This window comes from Alternaria dauci, chromosome 7 (genome assembly GCF_042100115.1).
Source record: "Alternaria dauci strain A2016 chromosome 7, whole genome shotgun sequence".
Taxonomy (NCBI): Eukaryota; Fungi; Ascomycota; class Dothideomycetes; order Pleosporales; family Pleosporaceae; genus Alternaria; species Alternaria dauci.
The window spans coordinates 1250873-1265428 of NC_091278.1; the positions used below are offsets into that span (position 1 = coordinate 1250873).

General features: G+C 53.8%; 5 protein-coding genes across 5 annotated transcripts; 3 read left to right on the top strand and 2 right to left on the bottom strand.

Annotated features, from left to right (window-relative positions):
• Positions 1-119: 119 nt before the first annotated feature.
• Positions 120-1829, bottom strand: ACET3X_007567 (uncharacterized protein; the record flags this gene model as incomplete). The annotated part of the gene is made up of 2 exons (XM_069453727.1): positions 120-746; positions 801-1829. The coding sequence occupies 2 exons, from the start codon at positions 1827-1829 to the stop codon at positions 120-122; spliced, it is 1656 nt and encodes a 551-aa protein (XP_069304730.1).
• Positions 1830-3753: 1924 nt separating this feature from the next.
• On the top strand, positions 3754-5973 carry ACET3X_007568 (uncharacterized protein; the record flags this gene model as incomplete). Its single annotated transcript, XM_069453728.1, has 7 exons — positions 3754-3757; positions 3897-3931; positions 4345-4657; positions 4707-4759; positions 4828-5082; positions 5148-5793; positions 5840-5973. 7 exons carry the CDS (start codon positions 3754-3756, stop codon positions 5971-5973), a joined length of 1440 nt encoding a protein of 479 aa, XP_069304731.1.
• A 787-nt stretch (positions 5974-6760) lies between these two features.
• On the bottom strand, positions 6761-7346 carry ACET3X_007569 (uncharacterized protein; the record flags this gene model as incomplete). The annotated part of the gene is made up of 2 exons (XM_069453729.1): positions 6761-7086; positions 7151-7346. 2 exons carry the CDS (start codon positions 7344-7346, stop codon positions 6761-6763), a joined length of 522 nt encoding a protein of 173 aa, XP_069304732.1.
• Positions 7347-8073: 727 nt separating this feature from the next.
• Positions 8074-10514, top strand: ACET3X_007570 (uncharacterized protein). The gene has a single exon (XM_069453731.1). The coding sequence runs from the start codon at positions 8481-8483 to the stop codon at positions 10314-10316; it is 1836 nt and encodes a 611-aa protein (XP_069304733.1). The 5' UTR covers positions 8074-8480; the 3' UTR covers positions 10317-10514.
• Positions 10515-12767: 2253 nt separating this feature from the next.
• ACET3X_007571 (uncharacterized protein) lies at positions 12768-14227 on the top strand (the record flags this gene model as incomplete). The annotated part of the gene is made up of 3 exons (XM_069453732.1): positions 12768-13204; positions 13269-13864; positions 13914-14227. The coding sequence occupies 3 exons, from the start codon at positions 12768-12770 to the stop codon at positions 14225-14227; spliced, it is 1347 nt and encodes a 448-aa protein (XP_069304734.1).
• Positions 14228-14556: the final 329 nt, after the last annotated feature.

Genomic DNA, 14556 nt, shown 5'->3' on the forward strand with positions numbered 1-14556 from the left:
CAAGCAAAGGGAAGAAAAAGATCTAGTTTTCCTGCATACAGAATTGGCACGCTTTGGCAACATAACAGTCTACCCGCAAAATAATGTGTAGAAGTATGCATAAGCCAGATGTGTCTATCTCAGAGTTTCGGCTTCGAGGCTACACCCATGGGCACATCATCTTTGCTTCTCTCCTTGAGTACGCGTCTCAGAATCTTTCCACTTGCGCTCTTGGGTATCTCGTCAATAAACACAACGCCGCCTCTTAGTCGCTTGTGGTTCGCTACCTTCTGGTCCATCCATTCCACTATAGCCCTAGCTTCGACCTCTCCAGCACCAGCACGACTAGCCTGTGAGGCCACGATATACGCCCTCGGAACTTCTGTATGCTGTTGCTCGTCGTTGACCCCAATGACCGCTACATCGTCTACAAGTTCGCTCTCGAGAAGCTTTCCTTCGAGTTCAGCGGGGGGCACCTGGAAGCCTTTGTACTTGATCAACTCCTTGACCCGATCAGTAATGTAAAAGTTATGCTGTTCGTCCTGAAAGCCAATGTCACCCGTTTTGAAGAATCCATCCGGTGTAATAGCGTCTTTGGTCGCGGGCTCGTTCTTCCAGTATCCTTTGAAGACGTTGGGTCCGCTGAGCCAGAGCTCGCCTGCTTCGCCGGGCCCGAGTTCTTTGCCGTCGGCGGAAATGTACTTTGCTTGCATGTTCGGGATCATCTTGCCCACGCTTCCGACAGAACTGTACCATTCGTCCCATGGCTTTGGCTGGATGTTAGTGGGTTACTTTGGTCGGGTGCACAAATACAAACGTACCTGGGAATGTGTCACTGGACTGGTTTCGCTCAAACCATAAGCTTGGCTGATCTTGAGCTTCAACCTTTTGTGCACAGCATCGACCAGCTCTTTGGTCAGTGGGGCCGCGCCACTCGTTATCATCTTGACTGACGAGAGGTCGTACTTTTCTACCATCTTGTCTCTGGACAAGCGCACAATGATTGGAGGTGCGACGTAGATGAATGTGATTTTGTGTTCTTGAATCGTCCGCAAGAAGAGCTCCAAGTCGAAAGCAGGCATGACTACAAGTTCGATGCCACGATGTAGGGTTTGTAGAACCAACCCAGTCAGACCATATATATGGAAGAATGGAAGCACTCCCAGAAACTTGTCTTTTGCTGACGAATACCAGTTTCCGATTGCTCCCTGCACCAGGATGAGATCTGCGACAATGTTACGATGGCTGAGCATGACACCTTTTGGTAGTCCTGTGGTTCCAGAGCTGTATGCAAGGAATGCCAGATCTTCAGGATCTGCCCTCCTCCTGCGATAGCGCAGTGCACCCGACGTCTTCCGAATGCTGGTCCAGTGCTTGCATCGATGTGTCTCATCCTTCTCAGCGCCCAGCAAGATGACTCTGTCACTCGCGATTCCAACTTTCTCTGCAGCCTGCAACGCGGTCTCCAGGAAGGCCTTCGTCGTGACGACTGCCTTGGCTCCAGAGTTCTCCAATTGGTAAGCCAGCTCATCTTTGGAGTAGCCCGGATTGGCAGGCGTGACGATGCCACCCGCAAAGAACGTTCCGAATATGATGACCGGTACATCGATATCGTTTGGTGCGTAGAGAGCGAGGACGTCGTTTTTCTGCCAGTCCCAGATATTCCTCAGGCCTTCGCCGAACAATGTCGAATGGCTCTTTACGTCGGCAGACGTGTAGCGTCGGTCAGAGTTGACGGCGCGATATATGACTTTGTCGTCGGAGAAGTCGCGGTCTTTGCGATCGAACATTAGACCCCAGAGGTCGACACTCGGGATCTCTACATCTGGAAAGGGCGACTTGGTAGGCATCTTCAACTCGATAGCAGACAGCAGGAATAACAGGCGCACGTTTGTGTCTAGAGCACACTTTCTAGGCAGCTATAAGATTTCGCATATAGTGATGCAGAGTAGACATGCGGATTGGTATATAGACGAACCAGCGATGCATAGAGACGTCTAGTTGTGGATAACCTCGGCTGTTAGCCTCATGACGTTGTCTGTCCCGTGGACCTATTACGAGTGCATACACGTTATCTGACTATGCTTACGCCTAGAGTTAATATACTAAAGCGCTAGACTAAAATAAATATAGGTTAACTTTAAATAAATTTATATTTAATATAAGAATAACTTCTTATTTTTAAAAAATACATAATTACCTTATATAATAAAGTTACTAATCTAATTAATATCTCTAAGTTTAGTAATCTCGTAAAGTCTTAGTATACTAGAAAAGAGAAATTCTCTATCTAGGTAGACTATGCCAACTCTTAGCACGAGCATAGTCAGATGGGTTGCATCCTGCTATTGCCGAATCGCATTGCAACATTTATACTGCCTCTGACGAAATTCGGCACCCTTATCGAGAACTAAGATGATTCAAGGTAACAAGGTGTGCACAGCGCTACTGTGTAGTTGGAGCACTCGGAAGCTATGGAGCTGTGATATTTTAACCTATCTGCCTCGCAGTTCGTTCCAAGACTAAGCAACTCACATATAACGCTCCAGCCATGCAGGCGACTCCGCGCTCCTCAAGATGCGTGGAGTGAAGACTGAAGCCTCGACAAACGTGTCAAGACTGTCAGGCAAACCCAGTGAGTAAGCATACGCAAGATATCGAATCGTCAAAGGACATTGTTATCTGAACTGGTGCTGTAAAGTGCAAGACAACTATTTGCCACATTTATTCACGAGCATCGAGCAGCTAGTTTGAAAGCAATCGCTTCCCTCGTTGCTACAATGACATGGCGACGGTTGTGCGATAACAAATGCACTACCTTCCCGGAAGCAAGCAAGCGCCTGATAGTTCAAAGGGACCAAACGGCTGACATGTTTCAATCGGAAGCGAATACCTTTGCGAGCCTTTGAGAAATGGGAAGCGATATATATGTTGAGATTTAGGCCTAGCCCATGGTTGCGCAGCCAGGCCTGAGGGACAGACTGGGTGAACTGGTCATACAAGTACGGATGTGTGTTGGTGTCACAACTTTAGCTGGATCGACGATGGAGATCTGACCATGTAACGGTGCACATGGATAATGGCGCAGAACATGGCAGCTTGACGGTGGTTGCCCGCATTTCCGTACGTGCAGCGACCTGAATCGACCCTGGATTTGAACTGACGACGGCGATGCTGGAATGTTGAGTGTTTTGGATAAAGAGGCCATGCGGAGTAAGTAGTGGACAGACAGAAGCCGCGGCTAAGGAACCCGTTCCCGCAGAAGGCGCACGGCCTCGAAAATAGTGGGGGAAGGCACAACGACCGAACGACTCCACAGACCCACACGCCGCCCTCCATCACAGTCCAACCCGCCATCAGGGTGTTTGCATGGAAGCTCGTCGTCGGTTTGCCCACGGCGATCGGGAAAAAAAGAGAAGAGAAAACCCCCAACTGCAGACACAGTCATCGTATCGAGGCCAGACGCAAGTTCACGACTGGTTCAGCTACATCCAGGGCCTACCGACGCGCTCCCGATCGGTCTTGCAACCTCAACCCAGACTGCTGGGACGTCCCTCAGGCTCGCGGTGGGCGCTTCTCGGTTGCGATTGGCTGGCTGGGTGCCGTGCCGTGGGGAGACTTGCACTGTCGAGGACGCATACAGCGTCATCGTTGAGGCGTGGACGGAAGAAGGGCAATTTCTCTGCAGCGTGATATCTGCACCACTTGGCCCTTCAGTTGGCAGGGAAGCCGGCCTTAAGCAAGTGTCACCGGTAGCTACATCTCGTACACAGGATGGGTAAGTGGGCCCCTCTTATATGCGCATCCGTGACTTCCCCTCCCTGGCAGCCTTCCAAAGCTTCTGCCATCCTCCGCGCCATCACGGTTCTGCTTCCTCTTACAACTTGACTCTCTGCCTGCTGACTTGTGTCTGCCAGACTCTGCAGGCGACAACTATCGTCCAAGCGACCGAGTAAGTCCTCAAGTTCCCTCTGCTCCGTTTCCTGCCTCGAGGCGCTGGTCAGGTGAGATAGCAAGGCTGCCGCATTTTGCGCGGCGCAGTAGGCGGGAGCGATGATCAGGACATTGATGATGCCTGCCTCTGCGCCGTTCCAGGGCAGTCGTCGCCTTTCCGTTTCATCCCCATCGTTGTCACGTGACCCTCACGTGACCATCGCTTCTGGCAACTGCCGCCGGGCGGCTTGTCGTTGACCAAGCTCCGAGCTGCCAGCCCTCACCCGCTCGCGCAACTTCTCCCTCCACCCCATCAACCACGCGAGCCCGCAACTGCTCGCCATCGCCTCGCCTCCAACAACCTCGCTGCTGCCTCGACCCATTGTCTTCACTTTTGCAATCATGTCGTACGAAACTGACAACTATGAGCAGCGCGACCGCTCACCTCGTCGACGATCTCGCTCACCGCGACGCTCCAGACGCTCCTACTCCCCCCGTAGCCGCTCGCGCAGCCGAGAGGACTATCGCCGCACTGAACGCCGCTCGCGGTCTCCCAACAGTGGTGCGCAAGGTGCTGGAGGCTACCAGTCGTACGGTGCCGGCCGAGGAGCTTCATCGCGACCCGTCGAGAACAAGGAAATGATGCAGAGTATTAGGGATTCTTCGCAACAAGACCGCCGTGTCTACGTCGGCAACCTATCCTACGATGTCAAGTGGCACCACCTGAAGGACTTTATGCGCCAAGGTACGGGATGTGTCGCGCCGCGTCAAGAGCTGGACTAATGCGGAAATAGCTGGAGAGGTGCTCTTTGCAGACGTCTTGCTGCTGCCGAACGGAATGTCAAAGGTAATGGATGATGGCTTGTCTTGATCGTGAGAAGGAATGGAGGTTGACTGGCTTTTGCTTGGGTGTAGGGCTGTGGCATCGTGGAATATGCCACCCGGGAGCAGGCGCAGAACGCTGTTGCATCGCTCAGCAACCAAAACCTCATGGGCCGACTCGTATACGTTCGCGAAGACCGAGAGGCCGAGCCTCGATTCAGCGCCCCCGGCGGCGGCGCACGCGGAGACTTTGGCGGCGGAATGGGTGGACGCGGCGGCTATGGCGGTGGCTTTGGCGGTAATCCTGCCGCTGGAGGCGGTGCCGGACGACAGGTCTACGTCGCCAATGTTTGTACCCCTTTTATACTGTCCCAATGCTTACGTCGACAGCCTGTACTGACTCTACCACTTAGCTTCCCTATAACGTAGGATGGCAAGACCTCAAGGACCTCTTCCGCCAGGCCGCTAACAACGGCCAAGTGCTCCGCGCTGACGTCCACATTGCACCTGACGGCCGCCCCAAGGGGTCCGGTATTGTCGCTTTTGAGACACCAGAGGATGCCCGTAACGCCATCACTCAGTTCAATGGCTACGATTGGCAGGGCCGAAACCTAGAGGTTCGTGAGGACCGCTTTGCTGGTGCTCCTGGTGGCTTTGGAGGTCGCGGCGGATTCGGGGGCCGTGGTGGCTTTGGTGGTGGCTTTGGTGGCCGAGGAGGAGGATTCGGAGGCCGCGGCGGTTTTGGCGGTGGTTTCGGAGGTCGTGGAGGTTACGGTGGCGGTTTTGGCGGTAATGCTCCTGGCGGCCCTGCCTTTGACCCTAATGCTGCCCCCGCTGCGCCGAACCCATTCACAGACTACGCCACTGCGGGTGGAGAGCCCAGCAACACCATCTACGTCCGCAACCTTCCCTGGTCAACTAGCAACGAGGACCTCGTCGAGCTCTTCACTACGATTGGCAAGGTCGAACGTGCTGAGATCCAGTACGAGCCCAATGGCCGCTCTCGGGGAACCGGTGTCGTCGAGTTTGCGCAGGCTGCGGATGCCGAGACCTCCATCGGTAAGTTATTAACACTCGTTGGTTTTCACTTACTAACTGTATCTAGCCAAGTTCACTGGATACCAGTACGGCGGCAGGCCCCTTGGCTTGGCCTATGTCAAGTACACCAACGTGGGCAACGGCGATGCCATGGAGGGTACCGAGCATACTGGTGGATTGACCCAGGATCAGATTATGTAATGTGATCGGTCGTGGACGGTATTTCTTCGAAGCGCAAGCATCAGAGGTTCGATTCACACGGGTTCCTATCTGCTCTTGTTATGAGCATCGTCATGTTAGGAACCACTTTTATCCCAGGTCTCACATGTACACGCATGACGGAGCTTTGAAGGGATTTATGCTACTAGGTCTTGGTCATGGGCATGTTTCTGTAGCGGTCCAAAATTTCCTTATCACTCAAAAAGGCTCGGTTTCGAAATGGAATAGTCACCTAATGGTTTCGTAACCCTGTCCTCCAACAATCACTCTTTATCACCATGCACTCGTTTTGTTACGCCTAGCAGCAGTAGGGCAAGGTACTTGTTATTGCTGTAGCAGCTTCATCATCCACTCATAAACAGCCCACTGAACCGCATTGACCACGAAAGCCCGTACACTACATATCCCAAGGCCGCGGAAGAAAACACCTGCGCCTTCTGTGCGATAGGCCTGCTTAGCAATCTCGACAGAGCTCAACCGCGTCGTTGGTGTCTCTCCTCCTAGCAGTGTACTCTGTTCACCATGTCGTGTGGGTGCATATAATACCTGTGTTTGTACCCTCGTCTTGATAACATCCAGTGGAAATATGGACGCCCATGTTATCACTCCAGCTAGACCTCCACACAGCAGCACTTTCATGGCTGTTTCTCTGTCTGAATCGTCTGGCGAGCTCCAGGCCTGTTTCGAAAGTTCGTAAGACCAGAAACTGAGTAATTGGTCAGTCGGCATCCTTTGTCCCTGTCCAGTCGCAATAACAGGCAAATACTGACTAAAACCCGTATCCTACTGCATCCCGCACACTAGTAATTCCGCCCCCATAGTACAGGCCCCTAATCCCTTCTGTTCTCCACACGTCTCTTGCCACACTCCACGACGTCGTTGTCGCGCTGGTAGCAACCTGTGCACGGCACTTGACGAGTTCAGTGGGTGCACTGACAACAAAGGATGCGAGACCGCCTGTTGCACCTGCCAAGAAGACTTTGGACAAGTTCTTAGGCGAGGTGGGAGAGTCATCTAGGAGCGAGAGGGTGCGATTGTATGTCATGAACAAAATGGCGTTGAGCGCGCCATAAGTCAGAATGGGTGCTGTTGCGCCTATACTGGACAAGTCAAGTCAGTCTGGTGATTGTGAGATTATTTGCTACATATATTCACTCACCTCTTACGAGCGTCCCGGCATTTTCAAATTGTCTCTTGTACCCCTGTGGGGCTCTCACTGCATCTGTCGCTGCTGTAGCTTCGACATTTTGCGCCGAGCTACCAGCTTGCAGACGTGTCTTTATCAGATCGAGAGGGTTGCCGATTATTATGCCTGCTGCACCGGATACGTAGCCCGCCCAAAAGTCTGCGGACATGGTTTATTTTAGTTTTTTGTTGGAGAGGGGAGCATGAAGGAAACTAATTGGAGGGGTATTTGGGGGAGGGTTGCTGGAGAGATGCGGGTTGTGGGGCACGAGGTTTGGGTGCCGAGGCATACAGTATGAGAGGTTGTCATGGTAAACAATGGCCGTGAAGATGTTCACACAGCATACAGTTGATGAGGGTTCTGGTAGCTGCCAATGCGGTAGTTGAAATTTCGCACATGGCGGGCATCCAGGAACGCTCGTTGCCTAGGCATGTCAATCCGTTGTCATGCATGTTGATGGACAAGGGACCACGAGGGACCAGAGGCTGACTTATGTCGGTGTTGCATCAAGGGTGCTTGTAGTGTAATCCTGGAAACAGAGATCGAAGTACCCTGCGTCAGAGATTGTACAGATCATGTTTGCTTTGTCGGCGAGGCTCTGCAATCGACGGGACGCTTGACGTCGTTCGTGCGCCTGACAGCACCCACGACCAAGCAATGGGTGAACTGCACCGTAGCATCCTGCTGTCTTTCCGACAATTCAAATCCGATGCACCGGCTGGTTTGCGGCGCAATCTAGACTGACGTGGAAGAAGGCCCAATGATCTGCACTCGGTTTGTATGTGTCATTCGTGGTGGCGTTGGCATGTCGACCCGACCCGAATGATTCATGAGCACTGACCCTATGAGGCTGAGACACAAGTGACTCTGGCGATCACCCTCACCCCGCCGCCACCCAAAGTTCCCCTACTTACATTCACCTCGCGCCACTTTCATTGTTCAGTCACTGCTTATTCATTTCTCTTCACTTGTGTCTGGAGTCTCTGATTCGACCCGGCGACACTCCTGTCATTAACCCGTCGCGATAGATCATGAGCGTGCGATTGAGGCCATTGTTTCGAGATCAGTTACACGGTATGTTTGACATTCATTGCGATACAGACGGCGCGCCCGCACTCTGATTGTGAAGGCCCTATCAGGCTGTATCATACGCTGGTGCGAGAGGCAGCCTTGCGCGCCCTTACCATGGTTCATCCTTCGCATAACTAACAATGGTCCAGTGTCATCTGCGCAATAGCACCCAATTCCTTACGACAAATACATATAAAACCAACCCTACATTCTAGTCGCCGAGCATAACCAAATGCCTTCGCATCCGCCCGACTCTAGCTGGGACTTCAGCTCCGTCATCGACCTGATAGACTCGGGTGCCCAAGATGTCAGCAGCCCAACGCTTCGGCCTGCGGCGCACTCCAAGGCTTCCGCATTGAAAGATGGCGGAATACGCTTAGGAAGCTTCTCTAAGCTATTCGAAAGCCTAGGCTTTGCCGATACCGACGCCGCACCGCTGCCGCCACTCGATCCCGAGTCCGAACTGAGTAACTCGGATGAGGCGTTACTACCATCCCCCACTCTAGGATCCACCAAGACGCCTGCCAAGCATATCGAGGCTCTGGACGAGGAGCTGACGGAGAACACGGGCTTGACCAAGACCCAGCGGAAAAAGGCTCGCAGACGCGCCGAGAAGGAAATGCAAGAAGAGCGAAATCGTGAACAGGCTATTCAAGATACTTTGGCCCAGCTCGCAGAGGAACGCGAGCAGAGGCAGCAACAAGCACAGCAAGTGCTATTGCGGAATATATTGGACGATGTTACCGACATAAACACCAAGATCGTTGATGCGCCTAAAACACCATCCAAGCCTTCCCGGACACACTCGCGATCCAACGTGGGCGCTAAGATCAGGCCTGCGACTCCTACCCCGGTAGCAGCACAGGATATCACCGAAGCTCCTCAAACGCAGCAAAAGCAGCCCAGGACGCCCAAGTCCCGCCCCAGCATACTCAAGCGGCCCTCTGCGGCACAGCCAGAAACCCCTCAACCCCTTCAACAAGTGCCGGTCGTTGTTCCTTCCACTGCACCTGCACCTGCTCAGATTCAATACAAGTCATTTGGTACACCTGCACCGACCCAGGACATCTTGGCCGAGGCTCAGCAACCGCCTCGTGCCATTACCCCAGTATATCATGGCCTCGTTCCCCGCACGGTTCGACCTGTCACTCTACCACGAACGTGCTCCCAACCCGCTGTTGTTCAACAGCCACCCACTACCCCAACACCACATGTTGGCTCACTCAGCGGACGGCGACCACCGCTCACGATTAGATCGCAGGTAGAGCGTCACTACCATTTGTTCAACAAATTGCTGAACACTTTCCCCGAAGATCGAAAGTGGCTAGTGTCGCCTATGCAGCTTCTCAGTGAGCGGGAGTCGGCTCATGGATTGCACGTCTTTGTTGATGCCTCGAACATTATGATAGGGCTCAAGGACATGCTCCGGTGCCACGGATTGCGACACGATGCGTACGACATGTCGTTTGACAGTCTTGCGCTTCTCATGGAGCGTCGCCGGCCCGTCGCAAAGCGTTTCTTTGCTGGGTCGCACCGTGAAGCCAATCCTCTGCCACACGTGGCGAAACTGGTCGAGACATCCAAGGCCGTCGGGTATGACAGCATCATGCAAGAGCAGGTACTTATTGTCCGCGAAGACTCGGAGAAGAAGAAGTTCTTCAACGATGTCAAGAGGATGGGCTGGCACCGGGCTACTCAAATGCGTGCTGAGAGCGGCAGCGACTCTGAAACGGGTCCGCCGGCTCCCAAGACACCTTCGGCCCCGAAATGGGTTGAGCAGGGTGTCGACGAGATTCTTCACTTGAAGATGTGTCAGAGCATCATTGATACCGAAGTGCCGAGCACCATGGTTCTCGCGACTGGCGATGGCGCTGTTGCAGAGATGTCGGACGGTTTTCTCGCTCACGTTGAACGGGCGCTGAAGAAAGGGTGGAAGGTGGAGTTGATCAGCTGGGGACAGCAGATCAACAGTGGATACCGGAAGCGCCAGTTCAGGTCCAAGTGGGCGGAACAGTTTACGATTATCGAACTCGATGAGTTCTTGGAGGATCTTATCGACACGCCCTAGGATGGCGGACATACGTGGCTTGATGTTTTGATGGAGGATGCATTTTATGGATGTTAGCATGCAACGACATATGATCGAGCATGTCGGGTTGACGAGTTGTTTTTTCGAGCGGTCATGCACGGCTTTGGCTCGACTTGTAGTAGAGCGAGTATTGTATCGCATCTTCCTGCGGATGTACCGGCATTGTCATTACGTAGCATTCTCAGCGCATCTGATGGATGCATAAGTTCAAATCTCCTTTACTTGTACACAGACCAGACTTTGTGACACCAAACACTTTGTGCTTAGCGGATGACTGCAGATAATATTACGCTGTGTCGTGGCTAGAGAGTACGAAACATTACACAACGCGCCATTCCTCCGCGCAATGTGATGAGTGAATATTATGCCTATATGATCTTGCATGGAGTCTCCTCGAAGCTTCCCCATGAACTCTTGCGAGATTTCCGAGATCAGCATTGCAGTGTTGATGGCGATCAGCGAACAATCTTGGCTCGCGTGCCGAACGGCAAGAAAGCGAGGGTGGGTGCAAGGGATGAAGGGGGAAAAGGCAAACTACCCGACTCCCGCGTGTGCAGGTCGCGACGGTTGAATGAGCTCGGGACCTGACGGGGTCTGAGACTGCACAAGAGGTGGAAGCGGGAAAAGCAGAAAACACAACGACTTGAATACGTGAAATACGAGACACGAGACTACTACTGCTACTACTGCTACTAGGTTCTGTGCGACATTTTCTTGCGCGTACGTGTGATTTTCCCTCTCACGTGGGAAGACCGTTGTTGGATTCCTCTAGGTGGTGAAACACTCGTTGGTGCCATGACTTTGTTTCTTCCGCATCAAACGGGCGGAGAGGCTGACTGGGGGTGGGTTGTTTGTTTCACACATTTTTGTTGTTGTTGGGGCAAACCGAGTCAATGCATGTTATGGCATTGCCCAGTGTTAAAGTGGATGTACATGGCATTGTTGAAGAAGGGGGTTGTTGTGGAGAGTCAGACAAAGACACGAGGGAAATTGCGATGGTCACGATCTGGACTCGTCTTTTGCGACTTGGGCCCTTGAACTGGAACGTTTTCTGTCTAATCTAGTTTTTGAATGGATTGAGTTTTTCATTGACTCGCTAAGAGAGATTTTTTTTTCCCCTTGACCGCTGCCTAGCTTGGGGAAAAGGCGGATGTCGTGAAGAAGTGGGCATGGAGGTTGTGTTCGTCCGAGGCTCCGCTCTGCTTAGGTCCGAGAGATGGCGAGATGCATCGGCGATTGGGCAGCGGGCGGATCGGACAGGAAAAAGGGAAATTGCGCATGGCATGAGGAAAAGCGCTGTTCAGACAGCGTGCGGGTACCACGGCTTGCGGATCTTACAAGATGCCGAGGGCGCCTAATCAGACGACGACATGGCGAGGGTAGGGCAGAGTACAGTCAGCGTGGGCTTCTTTTCTTTTGCGGCGCAGGTCAAGGTGGAGGGGTGCGATTGGTAAGTAGCGTGCAGGAGGTGAGAAGGTTTGGCAATGCAGTGGAGTACAGTGCATGTTTCGTGTTCCTTTGAGGCTGGGGTGGTGGCCTTGTAAGACGATGATGACGGCGACAGCGCAGCAAGGCTTACCAGCAGATGCCCGTATCCCGTAAAACAAGACGACAGGGGTGTGACGGTCGATGGCTGTCGATGGTCGTCGATTAAGGTCCATTTCCTTCACAAAGTTGCTTGACGGCACGATTCCGTCACCTGTATGTTGATGTCATGGCGGACTACTACCCAAGCGTCTAACGCACCGCCGCATCGCGCTGGCGCCGGTCCAGCAGCAGTTTTGCAGCGACGGGTACCGTGGATGATGACCAAGCCATGCACGGCGGAAACGGGGAAACCGTGATAGCGATGAGAGCTGCAAGGGTCACATGCATGCAGATACAGCCTTGGAGTAGGCTGCCTGTCGCGTGTCAGCAACCATGGTGGTGTGTATCATGCCATGTGTGCATCACAGAGTCAACCACGGGCTGGGCGCGCACACTGCTTGGCTCGGCCGTGACAGGCAGCGGGTCGAAACAGTGATGGAGAACGCAGCCGGGCGCAACAGACACAGGGCGTACTGGAGTCGCGTTGTAAACGAAATTGAGAGGCACTGGGGCCCTAACCAGCTGCGTCGTAGCCGCTCACGTCGCGGACCTAATTTGACACCCCGGCACTGTGCAAGCCTCAGCCATCCGGAGCTTCCACCAAGTTACGCCTGCCTTTCATAATCTTTAGTCCGCCCTCTTCCGCCGTCGCTTCTCTCTTGTTCGCCCGCCCACCGTCTTGCGCTGCTCCCAAAGACACGACAAGACCCTCCTTCCTCCTCCTCCCCCTCCCGCCTCTGGTCGCCCGTCTGTCGTTGCCCTGTAACTGCGCCACAGACCATCTCACTCTCACTCATACCCCCGAGCGACCGAGCCCTTTGTCACCTCAACCACCATTCCACCATGACCAACAAGAGCTACCTCGCATTCCTCGACAGCAGCACCGCTTCCGACATGCTCTCGCGCACCTCGGTCCCCGGCTTGTCCGCCCTGCCCAGTCTTATCCCCCATCGCGTGCGTAGGAAGTGGAGGGCCACCAAGTCGCGCATACGCAGTCGCCAGGCTCCAACCTCGTCCATCGCCGGCCTCGAGACGTCCTTCTCGCCCTCGGACACGCTGCGCTCGCTGCGCACCCACTCGTGGTCCATCTACGACGCCCAGTACCTCTTCCTCGCCATCGTCGCCATCTTCTCCCTCTCCGTGAGCGAGGCGCCGGGGCCCTTTGCCAAGACATTCATAGCGACGCTGCTCATGACGGGCCTGTGTCTGCCCATCACACGACAATTCCTCCTCCCATTGCTCCCTACCCTTACCTGGCTATTCCTCTTCTCGAGCTGCAAGTGCGTACCATCTTTTTCCATCTCACACGGAGACTCGCAGAATGAGCTAACATCCGCTCCCCAGATACATCTCGGCCGACTACCGCCCTGCAATCTGGGTCCGCGTCCTCCCCGCTCTCGAGAACATCCTCTACGGCGCCAACCTGAGCAATATCCTGTCTGCACACAAGCACACGGTCCTTGATATCCTCGCCTGGTTGCCCTATGGAGTCGTGCACTACGTATCGCCCGTCATTGTCAGCGGATGCATGTTCATCTGGGGTCCTCCGGGCACCCTACCCATCTGGGCGCGCGCTTTTGGCTACATGAACATCACAGCTGTTCTCATTCAGATTGTCTTCCCGTGCTCGCCTCCGTGGTACGAGAACTCTTATGGATTGGCCCCCGCCAACTACAGCATCCCTGGAGATGCTGCGGGACTCAAGGCAATCGACAAGCTGACTGGAATTGATATCTACACCTCCACTTTCCTCGCCTCGCCCATGGTCTTTGGTGCTTTCCCCTCATTGCACTCTGGATGGGCTACCTTGGAGACGCTGTTTATGGGACACGTCTTCCCAAAGCTGTTTCCCGTCTACGTCTTCTACACCATGTGGCTCTGGTGGTCAACCATGTACTTCTCTCACCACTACGCCGTTGACCTGGTGGCTGGCAGTCTGCGTAAGTTCCTGTTCCGACCTCCCTCTCCACCATGGCTAATCTTTTCTAGTTGCTGGTGTCTGCTACTTCTTTGGTCGTGCCAAGTTCCTTCCCCGCCCGCAATCCGACAAGGAGTTTCGATGGGACTACGACTACGTCGAGATTGGCGACCCCATGGACGGTGCTGGCTACAGCATGCTCGACATCTACGAGGAGTTCCAGCCCCACTCCGACTCGGACGACTGGGCCAGCGGCTCTTCCTCATCTTACTCTACCGGTGGCAGGAGCCCCGTCGGCGCTCGGTCGCCTACTGACGACTCTCAAAGCCTCTGGGAAGGCGATACCGTCGGATCCGATACCGAACACACGCTCCGCAAAGACTAAGACCACGACTATCTACATCTACATCTCTCGCCACAAACTTGTTCTCATCCCTACGTACGCACATCACCTCAACGTCCTTGGGTGACGGCCTTTACGACCTATGCATTGGAGCGGAGTTTTATTGTTTGCGAAGCATTTCAGCGATCCATTATATAACCATGGATTTGACGGCATAGAATCACTGGCGTCAGCAGAAGACGCTGCAGCATGCATTGGGGAACCACACCATTCTTCTCGTGGACATCCCTTTCTAGCGCCACAGTGCGCGGTTTATTGTACCCCCTTTTTGATACCCAAGTCGGTCGCTTACTTTGGCTTTCTGGCACTGT

Coding starts and splice junctions, on each gene's coding strand:
- ACET3X_007570 (XM_069453731.1), top strand. CDS start 8,481: ATGCCTTCGCATCCGCCCGACTCTAGCTGGGACTTCAGCTCCGTCATC.